The sequence below is a fragment of the Podarcis melisellensis genome, assembly GCF_964234715.1.
Source record: "Podarcis melisellensis genome assembly, chromosome: 4".
Taxonomy (NCBI): domain Eukaryota; kingdom Metazoa; phylum Chordata; class Lepidosauria; order Squamata; family Lacertidae; genus Podarcis; species Podarcis melisellensis.
The window spans coordinates 84,856,092-84,869,266 of NC_138531.1; the positions used below are offsets into that span (position 1 = coordinate 84,856,092).

At 40.2% G+C, this 13,175-nt stretch overlaps 1 protein-coding gene across 2 annotated transcripts in view; it reads right to left on the reverse strand.

Moving 5' to 3' along the window:
• DYNC2H1 (dynein cytoplasmic 2 heavy chain 1) overlaps positions 1-13,175 on the reverse strand; it is a 149,696-nt gene that overhangs the window by 88,776 nt on the left and 47,745 nt on the right. Inside the window, exons 46-57 of one of the 2 annotated variants that reach the window (XM_081909489.1) lie at positions 11,841-11,985; positions 11,073-11,175; positions 9,901-10,068; positions 9,659-9,789; positions 7,542-7,790; positions 6,591-6,699; positions 5,730-5,843; positions 5,238-5,380; positions 4,618-4,696; positions 2,002-2,156; positions 1,717-1,854; positions 915-1,028 (exon numbers count right to left, since the gene is read on the reverse strand). In XM_081909489.1, coding sequence (XP_081765615.1) covers positions 915-1,028; positions 1,717-1,854; positions 2,002-2,156; positions 4,618-4,696; positions 5,238-5,380; positions 5,730-5,843; positions 6,591-6,699; positions 7,542-7,790; positions 9,659-9,789; positions 9,901-10,068; positions 11,073-11,175; positions 11,841-11,985 — 1,648 coding nt within the window. The remainder of the gene's footprint in view (positions 1-914; positions 1,029-1,716; positions 1,855-2,001; positions 2,157-4,617; positions 4,697-5,237; positions 5,381-5,729; positions 5,844-6,590; positions 6,700-7,541; positions 7,791-9,658; positions 9,790-9,900; positions 10,069-11,072; positions 11,176-11,840; positions 11,986-13,175) is intronic. The other variant, XM_081909490.1, reaches the window with a different exon arrangement.

Here is a 13,175-nt window from a genome sequence, read left to right on the forward strand (position 1 = left end):
CTTAAGGGGCATAAAAAGTACCAAAACGGAAAAGAACCAGACAGGGACCAGAACACTAGAAAATGAAGAGGCTGATTAATAATAATAATAATAATAATAATAATAATAATAATCAAATTATTATTAAATTATCCCGCCCTCCCCAGCTGAAGCCGGGCTCAGGGCAGCTAACAACAATAAAATAATACAACATTCTAAAATCATTTCATTAAAATTAATTCAACTCAGGCTAAAGTTCTGTGAAGATTGCCAAAGGAGGGAGTCAGGCTGTGCCCTGACCAAAGACCTGGTGGAACAGCTCTGTCTTGCAGGCCCTGCGGAAAGATGTCAAGTCCCGCAGGGCCCTAGTCTCTTGTGACAGAGCGTTCCAAGAGAAAGCAAAGAGGAGGAAGAAAAAAAGATAATTCAAAGGACAAGCAAGGAGTCAGTGAGGAGCCACAACTATGTGCCTTCCAGGCAGAGAACTTAGAACATGACAGCAGAGACCCCCTCAAAAAGTGATGAGAAGCTTCTTACCCCAATACTCATCTCTTCATAACTTCCTGCCCCTCCAATCACTCCAAGTCTTGCTGCTCCATCAGAAAGAAAATAATCCTACTCCCATTAATTTAATGGCCTATCCAGCCATGCCATGGAGATTATCTCCACAGGGACCAAAGTTAGCTTTAAGAAGCTAACATGAAAATAAATGGAGATGCTCACATCCTTTTGTTTTCACTCTAGCCAACATTCAAAGCCATTATGCACTCAAGCATGTCTTTTTCAGTACTTGTCCCTTTAAAATATACATAACTCATTCTTGATTGCACATCCAGAAAATAATGGAGCACAAATAAAAGCTCCAGGAAGCTCCATTATGTTCTTTGTGTTTTATAAACCAGGATCTAAAGCCAATAAAGTTCCATTGTTATTACCTGAACCTCTCTCAGTTCATCCTCAATTATCGTTTTTCTTTCTTCGATTTTTACAACTTCTTGCGCTATTTTTTGTTTTATTTTCTCCATTTCTGATTTCTGTTCACTTGCATCCTATAAGAAAATAGGTATTATCCACAGGAGCTAATAACATGGGAAACCCCCCCCCCCATTTCTTGGGTTTGAATACTACACAGCAACATGAGGACTTGTACCCCTTATGGTGATTTTGTAATAGTGCACAGATCATTCTGGTGCATTGATGCAGAGGCTCACAGGACCAGACAAAAACCCTGCTTCCCCTGGCCTTAAGATTCAATCCAGTTGAGTGAGCAATGCCACCCCAGCACATGTCCACTGCTGTTTTTAGAAGGAAAGCACTCTCAATGCAGCTTGCATTAAACACTTGTCAAATATACAAGAAAATTAAACCAGCAGTTAAAACACTGCAAAAAGCAGCAGAGTACTCCTATGAAATTAAAGGGAGTAATTTACAATCGACATGTTTGAAACCAGCAATATAACCCTTTAAAAAATTCAAAACAGCACCATCATTAAAAGCAGCTCGGAATAAATAGGTTTTCAAGGCTCGTTTAAAAGCCAGCACTGAAGGGGCTGCTCCCCTCTCTCCAGAGAATTCACCTTTCTTTACTAACTGCACTCTTTTTCTCCACCTTTCTATGCCTTGTTGATTACTTCATTTAATCTTTTTGAGCATCTTTACCAGAATGCTATCAACTGGACAGTCTCCATTCTCAACCTTCCTGTAATGCGTTTGCAACTTTATGTTTATACACATTACCTGCATAGAAACAGTAATTTCTTGGAGCGCAGCATCAGCTTCACCTTGCTTCATTTTCAGCAATATACTTTGTTCTTCAGCTTTCCTGTTCAATTCATCAACAAGAGCTTTTGCTTCGTTCAGTTTAGCTACTCCAGCCTAATTGACAAGTGGAGAGTGAAGAAATGTCATTTAGCTAGTAAGAAATATACAGAAACAACACCTTATTTGGACAATAAAAATCCAAGACAAACACATTGTTTTGGAAAGATAATGTAAATCCAAAGTAACCTATGTCTTATATACCTGCAAATGGCTTTGCCTTTTTATCAGCTCTGCTCTTTTGCCATTATGGATGGCACGATACATATCAAGGAAAGTCAAATATCTTCTGGGCGTAGCTCCAAAGGGTTTACATGAGTCGTGGATCATCAAAAATGACTTAAGGAACTCAGAATCACCTATGAAACATGTTTAGAAAATCAGCATTTATACGTGGGCAAGAAGAAGAAGGAGGAGGAGGAGGAGGAGGAGGAGGAGGAGGAGGAGGAGGAGGAGTTTGGATTTGATATCCCACTTTATCACTACCCGAAGGTGTCTCAAAGCAGCTAACGATCTCCTTTCCCTTCCTCCCCCCACAACAAACACTCTGTGAGGTGAGTGAGGCTGAGAGACTTCAGAGAAGTGTAATTAGCCCAAGGTCACCCAGCAGCTGCATGTGGAGGAGCGGAGACGCGAACCCGGTTCACCAAATTACGAGACTACCGCTCTTAACCACTACACCACACTGGCAAAGAATATACAAACACAACTTTAACAAAAAAACAAATGATTTGAAGCATGGCAGAAAAGGAACTGTTGTTCTCATCTAAAAGGTGTTTCTCCTTCAATGATTTAAAGCTCTCAAGCGGGAATGAGTTCCACCTGGTGCTCAAAGGCAGAACACACAGTAGTTTTGAGGAAGTAGGTGGCTCTCCTCTCCCCTCAGGAACCAGTTCCCTTCAAGTCAAGTTACAGACAAATAACACAACAATGCCTTTTATTTAGCCTGGAGAAGAGGAGGTTAAGGGGTGATATGATAGCCATGTTCAAATATATAAAAGTATGTCACATAGAGGAGGGAGAAAGGTTGTTTTCTGCTGCTCCAGAGAAGCGGACACGGAGCAATGGATCCAAACTACAAGAAAGAAGATTCCACCTAAACATTAGGAAGAACTTCCTGACAGTAAGAGCTGTTTGACAGTGGAATTTGCTGCCAAGGAGTGTGGTGGAGTCTCCTTCTTTGGATGTCTTTAAGCAGAGGCTTGACAACCATATGTCAGGAGTGCTCTGATGGTGTTTCCTGCTTGGCAGGGGATTGGACTCTATGGCCCTTGTGGTCTCTTCCAACTCTATGATTCTATGATTCTATGATTTCTTTCAAAATGTCTGTGTTTAACCTGAAAAGCCTGAGGGGTATGGGGTGGTAATGAAGTCAACAGCTTGACAAGGCAAGAAAGAAAAACTTGGGCAATCCTCCTCAAAAGAACCTTGAGGGGACTCAAATAGCCTGGGTTGAGTGAGGTATATTACATCCTCTGTGTCATCAGAGCTGCTCCTCCATGTGCCTCTCATCTGCCAATCAATTGAGGAGAGTAATCCCACCCCCCAGTAGGCCCAGGCTTCTTTTCAACAAGCTGCTGTATAGTGTACAACATGAGCAACCTCAGGCCTGCCTGAGACCTATATGGCAATGGACACTGATAGCAAACAAATGTTAGTACAGTCGTACCTTGATTGACAAACGCCTTAGCAGTCAAACGTTTTGGCTCCTGGACCCCGCAAACCCAGGAATGAGTGTTCCAGTTTGCGAACATTCTTTTGGAAGCCGAACGTCCGGCAGGGCTTCCGATTGGCTGCATGAAGCTCCTCCTGCAGCCAATCGGAAGCCACGCCTTGGAAGTCAAACGGATTTCTGGAACGGATTCAATTCGGCATCCAAGGTACAACTGTATTCGATTGCTGGTGTAATTTGGAACAATGAGTGAAATTGCAGTAAGTGCTTGAGCCAGGTCTTGAGCAGCCTATGCCCCATCTGGATTCTGTTTAGATAAAGACCCAGCTGCAAGTGGGTGGCTAGAGCAAAGCCAAAGGGCCTACAACCTGACTCGTCTATCGTCCATTTCTCTAACAAAAGTTTGTACATGCAGGGGGAGGGGGTTATAAAGCCAAGGCTGCATTCAGCAGCACTTGGCATGAATGTGAGGTATTTGTTCAGTTGAAGGTATCAGTGGAAAGTTACAGGTTTCTTCTTCTTACTTCTAGCCGAGTAAGTTTGTCTTCCATTAACACTGTCTTAATAGTAAGCCTGTAAGTGATTGTGGTGGCCAATTCTGAATCCACATCACCTTCCACGGTGTAAGTGGGGATGATTAATGTTGATTAACTTCAGTTGGTCAACTCTGAGTAGGGTGTAGCTGAATAGACTCATGGGATCTACTCTGGACAAAGGCAGGAAACAAACTGAAACATAACAGAGCTACTTCTTCAAACTATCTGTGTTTCTTGCCTTCAGACACTAGGTTGAACTAGATTCCACTTGAGGATCTTCATCATCCATGGGAGAAGAAAATGTCATCCCAGGCATCTTCTTTTAAAAGTATTAAAGTAAATTTAAAGCTGCTAGTTTTAGTTTCTAGTATTACCTGTTTTGACTAGAATCGTGTTTATTATGTATCTTCTGCATATACATTATCTCTGCAGGTCACTTTTCCTACTGAAATTCTACCCAAGGTTGATAAAATCAAATTATATTGTTGGTCTACTAATTTTGTATACAATGGATCATAATTTAATGTCTAAATGTCTTCAATATTTCTTGTTACTTACACAACAATTTTGAAAGTAACTCTAGCTGCTTAATGGAATAAGCAAATATCTCACCAGAATTCTTCTTTCTGCGTTCCTTTGGTGTTTTAGTTTTTTCTTTTTCATCTGATTCAATAAACAACATTTCAGGTATCTAAAACATGAAGTTTAAGATAAAAACAAATAGTATCACTGGATATTTTCATTGCAAGTAGACACTTACCAAGGAAGTATCATTGGATGGGTGCCACCAATTCCTAGCTTAAGAAAGAACCATGGATGCTCCTAGAGTGGTTAGTTTAGAGGAAATGGAGCTGAGCACAAGGAAAAGGCTTCTTAAGGCTGGGACACTTAGAGTAATCTCAAGGTTACACTCCTTCCACACCTTAGAAGCAGATGCAGAGATGAAAAAGTAGGTGTAAGTAGGTGTAAGCACCTACTTTTGGGTAAAAGGATGATGAGTGAAACCAGTCTAGAACCATTTAAGATGAAGTAAAGGCTACACCTACATAGAATAGTAGTCCTCTTGCTCATTCCCTGGATAGCCTGTCATTCACAATAACTGCTATCCCTCTATTTCAGCAATTAAATGAAATTGTGTAACTTTGAATATATGAATACAGAAGCAACAGAAATGAATCCTAGAGGGCATTAAATACACTGAATGGAACTTCAGTATTTCTCTCTGTGCTTACCTTTTTCATACTGTTTTCAGACCAACTCTCCATCCAGAGGACCTGACATTTCTTATGAAGGGCAGGATTGCTTTCGCAATTTATTGTGAAGTTCAGATTAGTAGAATCCATAATCAACACAACATGAAGGTTCTGTTGAATTCCTAAAATGTAAACAGTGTATTTGTAAATCATAAACGTTGTGTTTAACACTTTACATGACATTTTTATATGATATTAGGGGCTGGTCACCTGCTTGCTTCCTTTACATCACAGCCACAAGCAGGAGACAAACAAGATTTGGAACCTACCTCTGGGCTGTATTGATTCTGTTTTGAAAAAGTATCCAGTAGGACAGCAATTATTATGTGTTTATATAACCTAATGCATATCAAATTTTAGTAATAGATCATTTTTATCATATATACTTGTAAAATTGCCATGTTTCTCCCCAGATTCCTTTGTAATGACTCACATACATACACAAATACATACATACTGTGATTCACTTACGGTAAGTGAAATAGTTAAAAACTGGTCCTGTAAATCCATCTTGTGATGCTTGATCTTTCAGAGGAGACAGGAGTGGCTCTAATTCTTCTATTGTGTACAAGCCAGGAACCTCACCTATTTCAGGAACAGGTTATTTTAAAAAATCTAAAATTACTAAAATCATTTTCAGCATTCCATTTTGTGAACAATTAAATAAATGTTTTATAACTTCTTTACTTGAAAATATTTTAATTCGAACTGAAAACCAGATAAAGGAAAATACAATAGTCTTACATTTTTCTCCTTTTTCAGGTGAAATTTTAAAAATTTGTACAGGAAAAGCCAATACTCTTCCATATCACTATAAAATAAACAATTAATTTACTATTTCCTTAAGAAATCCTAACTAGCCTTTTGCTTTAGGATGCAGGCTCCTTAATCCTTCTCTTATGTAAGCCACGATGCCAGGAAATGTCCAATTGGCCATGGTTTCCCAGCCACAGTTACCAGAAAACTATGGCAACCAGCTTCTGGAACAAGTCAAAATCTTAAATCATAGTTCAAAGTTGTTTAAGATTCTGGCTTGTTCTTAACTTAAGAGTAACCACAGTCCATATTGGTTCAGGTAACAATACAAACAACAATTAATCCACAATGGAAGCAAAACCTTCCAAAAAAACATGAGGAGGAAGAAGAGAACAAAAGCCAGAGCTAGGGGGAACCCCTAGATCAATTTTTGTAACACTGAACTATTGACAAGTGATATGTCTGAAGGCAATTGTACTTTACAAGACACAACTAGAATTCAGTGCCTATTGAAATTTGCAGCAGCCATCACATCAGGCCCTATTGTAGGCCACTGACCTCTTATTGTAATCTCACCTGACGATAGTAAGCTGTTGATCATCTCAAGAAATGTGGATTGGACAAACTGATAGTCCTCAAGCAACAACACAACATGTTGAGCTTCAATTCCCGCAAGCTGCATCACCTGGAAAAATGGAATAGATTGTTTACGGGAAGATATATCAAGCTGCCAAATCAGTAGAATTGAAGCATCACTAATAAATTATCTGAAATATTGAAACTAAAGTTCTCAAAATAAGATCTGTTTCACACTTCAACCCAGGATTACATAGTATTTATATTTTCATGGTATAAACAAATGCAGCGAGCCACAGACTATTTCAACACATAAGCTGTAAGCATATGATTTGAGGCTAAATGTAGAGAGAGGTGCCTGGCCTCAACTATTTTACTGCAGTTTTGGGTTTATTTAGTGTGTTTAACATCACAAATCACCAAAGGTTTATTTGACAAGTTATAAAATAATTCAAAATATTTTAAAGAAAAAATAAGTTTATGATGTGAAGTTATTGAGACAGTTGATATATTTCTAATGATACTGTCCTCCTCATAGTCAGATATACACCTCAAAATAGAACAGACAAGATTCAGGAAAGAAAGAAACAAAACACAAAAGTTTGGGAGGGACAGATAACACTTTTAAAAGGTGAATGGTATTACTCCAGAAATCTTATCCAAACTAAGGCATTATCCATTTTGTTTATCCATTAATGGATAAACAAAAGAAACTGAAAATCCCTGAATTTCTATTCATTTATAAAGACCACTTTAAAATAATTTAAGAGGGTATATATAGCACCATCCAGTTCAGCTTGGCACATATAAATTGCACACAGCATAATGGTTCAACTCCTATAGACAACAGATTGTCCAATATGGAATATTTCAATAGTGATCTTCCTTTATTTAAGTTTTTTGAGAAGCAAGCTTGAATAACATACAATATATATATATATAGTAACTTACATGTTTCAAATCATTTTTGAACTGCTTCATTTCATAGCCTCTGGAAATTTTGGGTGTAATGAGAACAGCTCCATGCATGTGACTAACCAATGAAGTAACAGTTCGACGGCCCACTCCACTTTGGCCTGCTAACAGAAGCGACCCTCCAGGAAAACTCAGTACTCTGTCGATTCTAGATACATAATCAAGGACTTCTGGGAACAGCAAAATTTCTATTTCATGCTTGTCACGCCCATAGTGAATAATGCCCTAAAGAGAAAGAAGTAATAAGTAAACAAATGCAAATGCAGCCATTAAAGATAACGATATGCAACAGCAAAGACATAATACGGGTTTGTTCCTATGTGGCTTATTGATTCCTGAGATATACTAGCCAAAATGGAGAATTATAAAAATTCACTTTTATTCTAGAGGATAAAGGTAAAGGGAGCCCTGACCGTTAGGTCCAGTCAGGGACAACTTTGGGGTAAAGGGACCCCTGAACATTAGGTCCAGTCGTGGACGACTCTGGGGTTGAGGCGCTCATCTCGCTTTACTAGCCGAGGGAGCCGGTGTGCAGCTTCCGGGTCATGTGGCCAGCATGATTAAGCCGCTTCTGGTGAACCAGAGCAGCGCACGGATATGCCATTTACCTTCCTGCTGGAGCGGTACCTATTTATCTACTTGCCCTTTGACGTGCTTTCGAACTGCTAGGTTGGCAGGAGCAGGGACTGAGCAACAGGAGCTCACCCCGTCGCGGGAATTCAAACCGCCGACCTTCTGATCGGCAAGCCCTAGGCTCTGTGGTTTAACCCACAGCGCCACCCGCGTCCCTATTCTAGAGGATAGAAGTTGCTTAATTCATTCTTCATAGGCTTCTCACCTCAATTTGTATTGAGGGAAAAATGTGTGTATAGCTGGAAAGTTTGGGTGAGTTATAAAATCTGGTGGCCTGCTGTGAAATTATCTTGTCAGCTATACAAATGGTATCTATGTTGTTATTATAATACCAAAGTCGTGTTTAGATCTTCCTGATTAGGAATAGAAGAACAGGTGATTCATTGATTCACGCATGTTCATCACACAATAAGCAGCAAGTAGATATGAAACCGCTATCACAGATGAAACATCACCATTAGTAGTACGTTACATCACCTCAAATGGGACCATTAGTCTTATCTGAAAGGTGCTTCTGAGTGGGCATTTGGACACCACCAAGTAGGTTGTGTTCCTCCAGTTTCTTAAAGGCAGGGAAAGATTCACACTCTTGAGGAAGCTTTTGGTCAACCCTCTCTTGGCTAAGTGTATAAGACACCTAATACGATGGTATATTATTCACATACAGCAGGAGACAATAATTTACCACAAAAGTCTGGGACATGCCATGGGCATTGTGACGGGCGCACCGCGGGGCTTCAGCCGGAGCTTGGTGTGCCTGCTGGCCCCACGCCTGGCGCCTGGCTCGACGCTGCTGCTGATGGCACGCTTGGTGGCCGCGCTGGAGCAGCTGGAGGGTGAGCTGTGCGCCTGTTCTGCATGCGTGGCCTGTCAGCCAACCTGGCCTCAGACGATGGGCCACAGTGCGTGGTGCACGCAGCCTGGAAGCTCCACGGGGACGGGCTGATGGAGCGGCTGCTGCTCATCAACAAAGCCAGTGAGCAGGCGGCGCCGAGACGCACTCCTGAGCATGTGCAGAGTATGTTCCTCCTCCAGGTCCGGAGGCAGCTGCGGGACTGGCTTGCAGGGTATTTATATTTTTCAAAATATAGTCCGGTCCCCTACAAGGCCTGAGGGACAGTGAACCGGCCCCCTAATGAAAGCTGACCCCTGGATTAAGAGCTTGGAAACTTGATCCTATGCATATTTACACAGAAGTAAGTCCTACAAGTAAGTTTATGAGGGACAACTTTAGCTGTATAAGATGCTGCCTTTAGCAATTGTTTATAGAATAAGCAGCACTGTGTGTTTTTACAGCAGTTGGGGGATTCTTCAGAGCAAATTTGGGGTAGTGAGAGTGCTACAAAAAGGAAGAGGGAAGCGGAAGTCGCATTGAGTGAGGGAAAGTGTCTGTACAAGTTAGTATTCAGTCCCATATGAATTTCTGAAATACATAAATATATTGATCTGTTTTGATATACCTTTTTGATGACATCTTTTAGGTCTGCTGAGTTAAGTTTGCCAAGTGGCCTTCCATGGGATGGCAATGTTTGTCCTGGGGCCATGGTGGTTCCTAGTTCATGACGAGCTCCCCATGTTACATAGAAACTATCTGTGAAAATATAATGAAGGTGGGGTCATATTATATTTTATATAAATTTTATTTCAATGCAATAAATATTGGAAACATGAAAACAAAACCAACCATTTTATTTTATTTTACCTGCCATGTTGTCCAAAATATCTGAACCCCAATCTCCTTGAAAAACTTTCATCAAAATATTATCAAATACATGAAGTTCCTTGGATCCAACAATTTTGTCACGAAAGAGACGGCGAGCTTCATAAGCAACAATTTCCAAAACAGTATCTACCGTGTGTGTTGATGCCCCTATGAAGTATAAATTAATAATATACATTATAGAGTTCAACCCCTGAAATTCTGCATTTCAACAGAAAGTCAAAATTAATGCAGCAATATAGGTTACATACCAGAAGGAGACCATCAAGAAGCAAAGGGGAAAATAAAAATCAAGAATGAAAATGAAGGCTTCAAAACTATTCTAATTTCAAAAGTACATGGTAAAACCAGGCTCTTCATAAGCATTAAATAAAAACAATACAATGGCACTTAGTAGGAATTTTCATTTAGGTCATTGGCAGGATAGCTGTCTAAGAATAGTCAGTCCTCATCTTAGCAGCAAGTAAGACAGCAAAATGGAGTGACAAATAAAATATGTATGCTACATATATGTATATTACAGCTCATACTGTCTCTTTTTCATAATGCGAGGAAAGACTTCAGTAGATGTTGCTGCACATGTCCCTGACTTGTAATTGAGATAAAATAATTCCTATTTATCTGTCTCTCTATCTATAAAATAACAGCTTTGCCTTTTGCTTATTTAAACTGATATATCAATTTTTCTGCCAGGGCTAATTGCCACAGCTCGCTGTACCAAGAATTCAATGTCGAAAGTTCTGCAGTTTTTCATATTTTGGTTATCACCCAGCAATAAATGAACAAAGTAAATACTATTGGTTCCTTAGATATTAATTTCTCATTTTGCTCCTCTCAAATGGTTAAAAGAGCTACTTCTGGCATGGCATATATGTTTGATGTGTAATGTTTGCCATTTCTGCAAATGGCAGGCTCCAAAACATGGATACAACGGGACATGGCCACCACATATGCATATGTCACCATACTAACCACAATGTTTACAACCTTTTATACTGTTTGCATTTATTATCTTTGACAGACATACTGACAATAATATTGAACCTGAAGCAGCATATGCATCAGAACAGTCTGCAGAGATTAAGAAGCAGCTTGGCAACTTCAACTCCAGCAAAAACGTAACTAGGTGCTTAGTCATAGTCAGAGTTACTCACCTCCTGTTAAATCATATCTGAACAATCCTAGAACCCACTGAGTAAGAATGCATGGTGTGAATAGGTAGTGGCTATGGTCATCTACTGTGAATTTTGCTCGAATCTGGAAATATAAATGATGTCAAAACTACCTCTTTTACTACAAGACTACCACTTGTTTTCAACAATATATTGTAGTAATTTCCTACATTTTTTTCTACAAAATATATGTATATACATTTACATGCCTAGAAGCAGAATCGTGCACAAGTTTACTTCCTACAAAATTCAACAGGAGTTGCTCTCATGTAAGTGTGCACAGGACTATAGAATTGTTTCATTAGCGAATAGCAAAATACCGGTATTCAGGATATAACTCTTAATCTCAGGGTTGAGGGTTCGAGCCCCACGTTGCAGGGAGTTGGCCTAAATGACCCTCATAGTCCCTTCCAACTCTATGATTCTATGAATCTTGCTTCCAGATGTATTGTACACAGTGCAGCTGCATTGTTCTAAAAGACACTGGGGCGTTCAAATATTCACCATTATAAATATGACTACAAAGTTTAAAATCATTAAAACGTGGATACAGGTGAATCTGGTACACATACAGAAACAGTTTGTAAAGCACAGAGGAAACACAGAATGGGAGACACAACTGAATAGATTCATTTGCGCCACTAGGTATTTTGCTATTTCACCAGGATGTAGAAACTCTAATACAGGAGACATAAATTCTACACCAAAGTTTATACTGTTTCATTAGAATCCAGATTAAATCATTTGTACCTGCTCATATACTTGAACCATAGATCCTGCCAACTGATGGATTTTCGCCAAAGATCCCCAAGCAGGATGATTCTTTAGGTTCTTGTGTAGAACAGGTTCTAAATATGCACTATAAATTGTTTGCAGCTGATCTCTTTCTGGATAACTAGAAATTGGAATTATAAGTATCAAACTTTCAGTTATTTTAAATTACTTTGTATTGTTTACTTAGAACTATAACCATCAGTATGAGCCGAACAGACCAAAAATGAAATGCAGTTTGGCTTCTTTGAAGATCTTCATCCAAAAGACTGTGCCAGTAACTGGTTAAAAATGTTAATTTATAAGATCATTACATACAGTGACCATTTTGCACAAAGGTTCTGTTCCTGGACCCCGTGTACATCGGTGGAGTGCGTATAAGCCCGCTCAGCCCCCGTTATGTCCTCTTCTGGGACCAAAAGGACCTGTATATCTGAAGTCTCACATCAGTTGGATAGGCACAAAATGGTTGCTGCCTGTACTATTTTTTATCCAGTAACCAAAAGATGAGTCAGAACCAGACTGCATTAGCTATGCTTTCAATTAGATTAATGCAGGACTACCTTAATATGGAAGGGACACGGGTGGCGCTGTGGGTTAAACCACAGAGCCTAGGGCTTGCAGATCAGAAGTTCAGCGGTTCGAATCCCTGCAACGGGGTGAGCTCCCGTTGCTCGGTCCCTGCTCCTGCCAACCTAGCAGTTCGAAAGCATGTCAAAGTGCAAGTAGATAAATAGGTACCGCTCTGGCGGGAAGATAAACGGCATTTCCATGCGCTGCTCTGGTTCGCCAGAAGCGGCTTAGTCATGCTGGCCACATGGCCCAGAAGCTGCACACCGGCTCCCTTGGCCAATAAAGCGAGATGAGCGCCTCAACCCCAGAGTCGTCCACGACTGGACCTAATGGTCAGGGGTCCCTTTACCTTAATATGGATGATATCCAAGTTTAAGATCATATGACTTTAAGATAATGGGGAGGGTTCTACATGTTTGCACCCAAACATTCTTAGAATCTCCCTTCAGACTTTCCATGCTGAGAGGGAAGGTCTGAAATTGAGCCAGCAGAGGCTTGCATGTGCAACACCGCCTGCTCCCTTCTTTAAAGAGTGGACATGTTATATGTTCACTAAAGAGAATTTATAAATAAAAATTCTATTCTCCATAAGTGTCAGACTCCGGGGAATTCTCTCCCTCCCCTGGTGGCCGCAAGGAGCAGAGAAAAACAATGAGTTCTTACTAATGAGTTTATTCAGCCATCACGGCAAGAGACAAAGAATGCAGTTTGCCTCCCGTTAATAGCGTTGCTCCTCCCGCT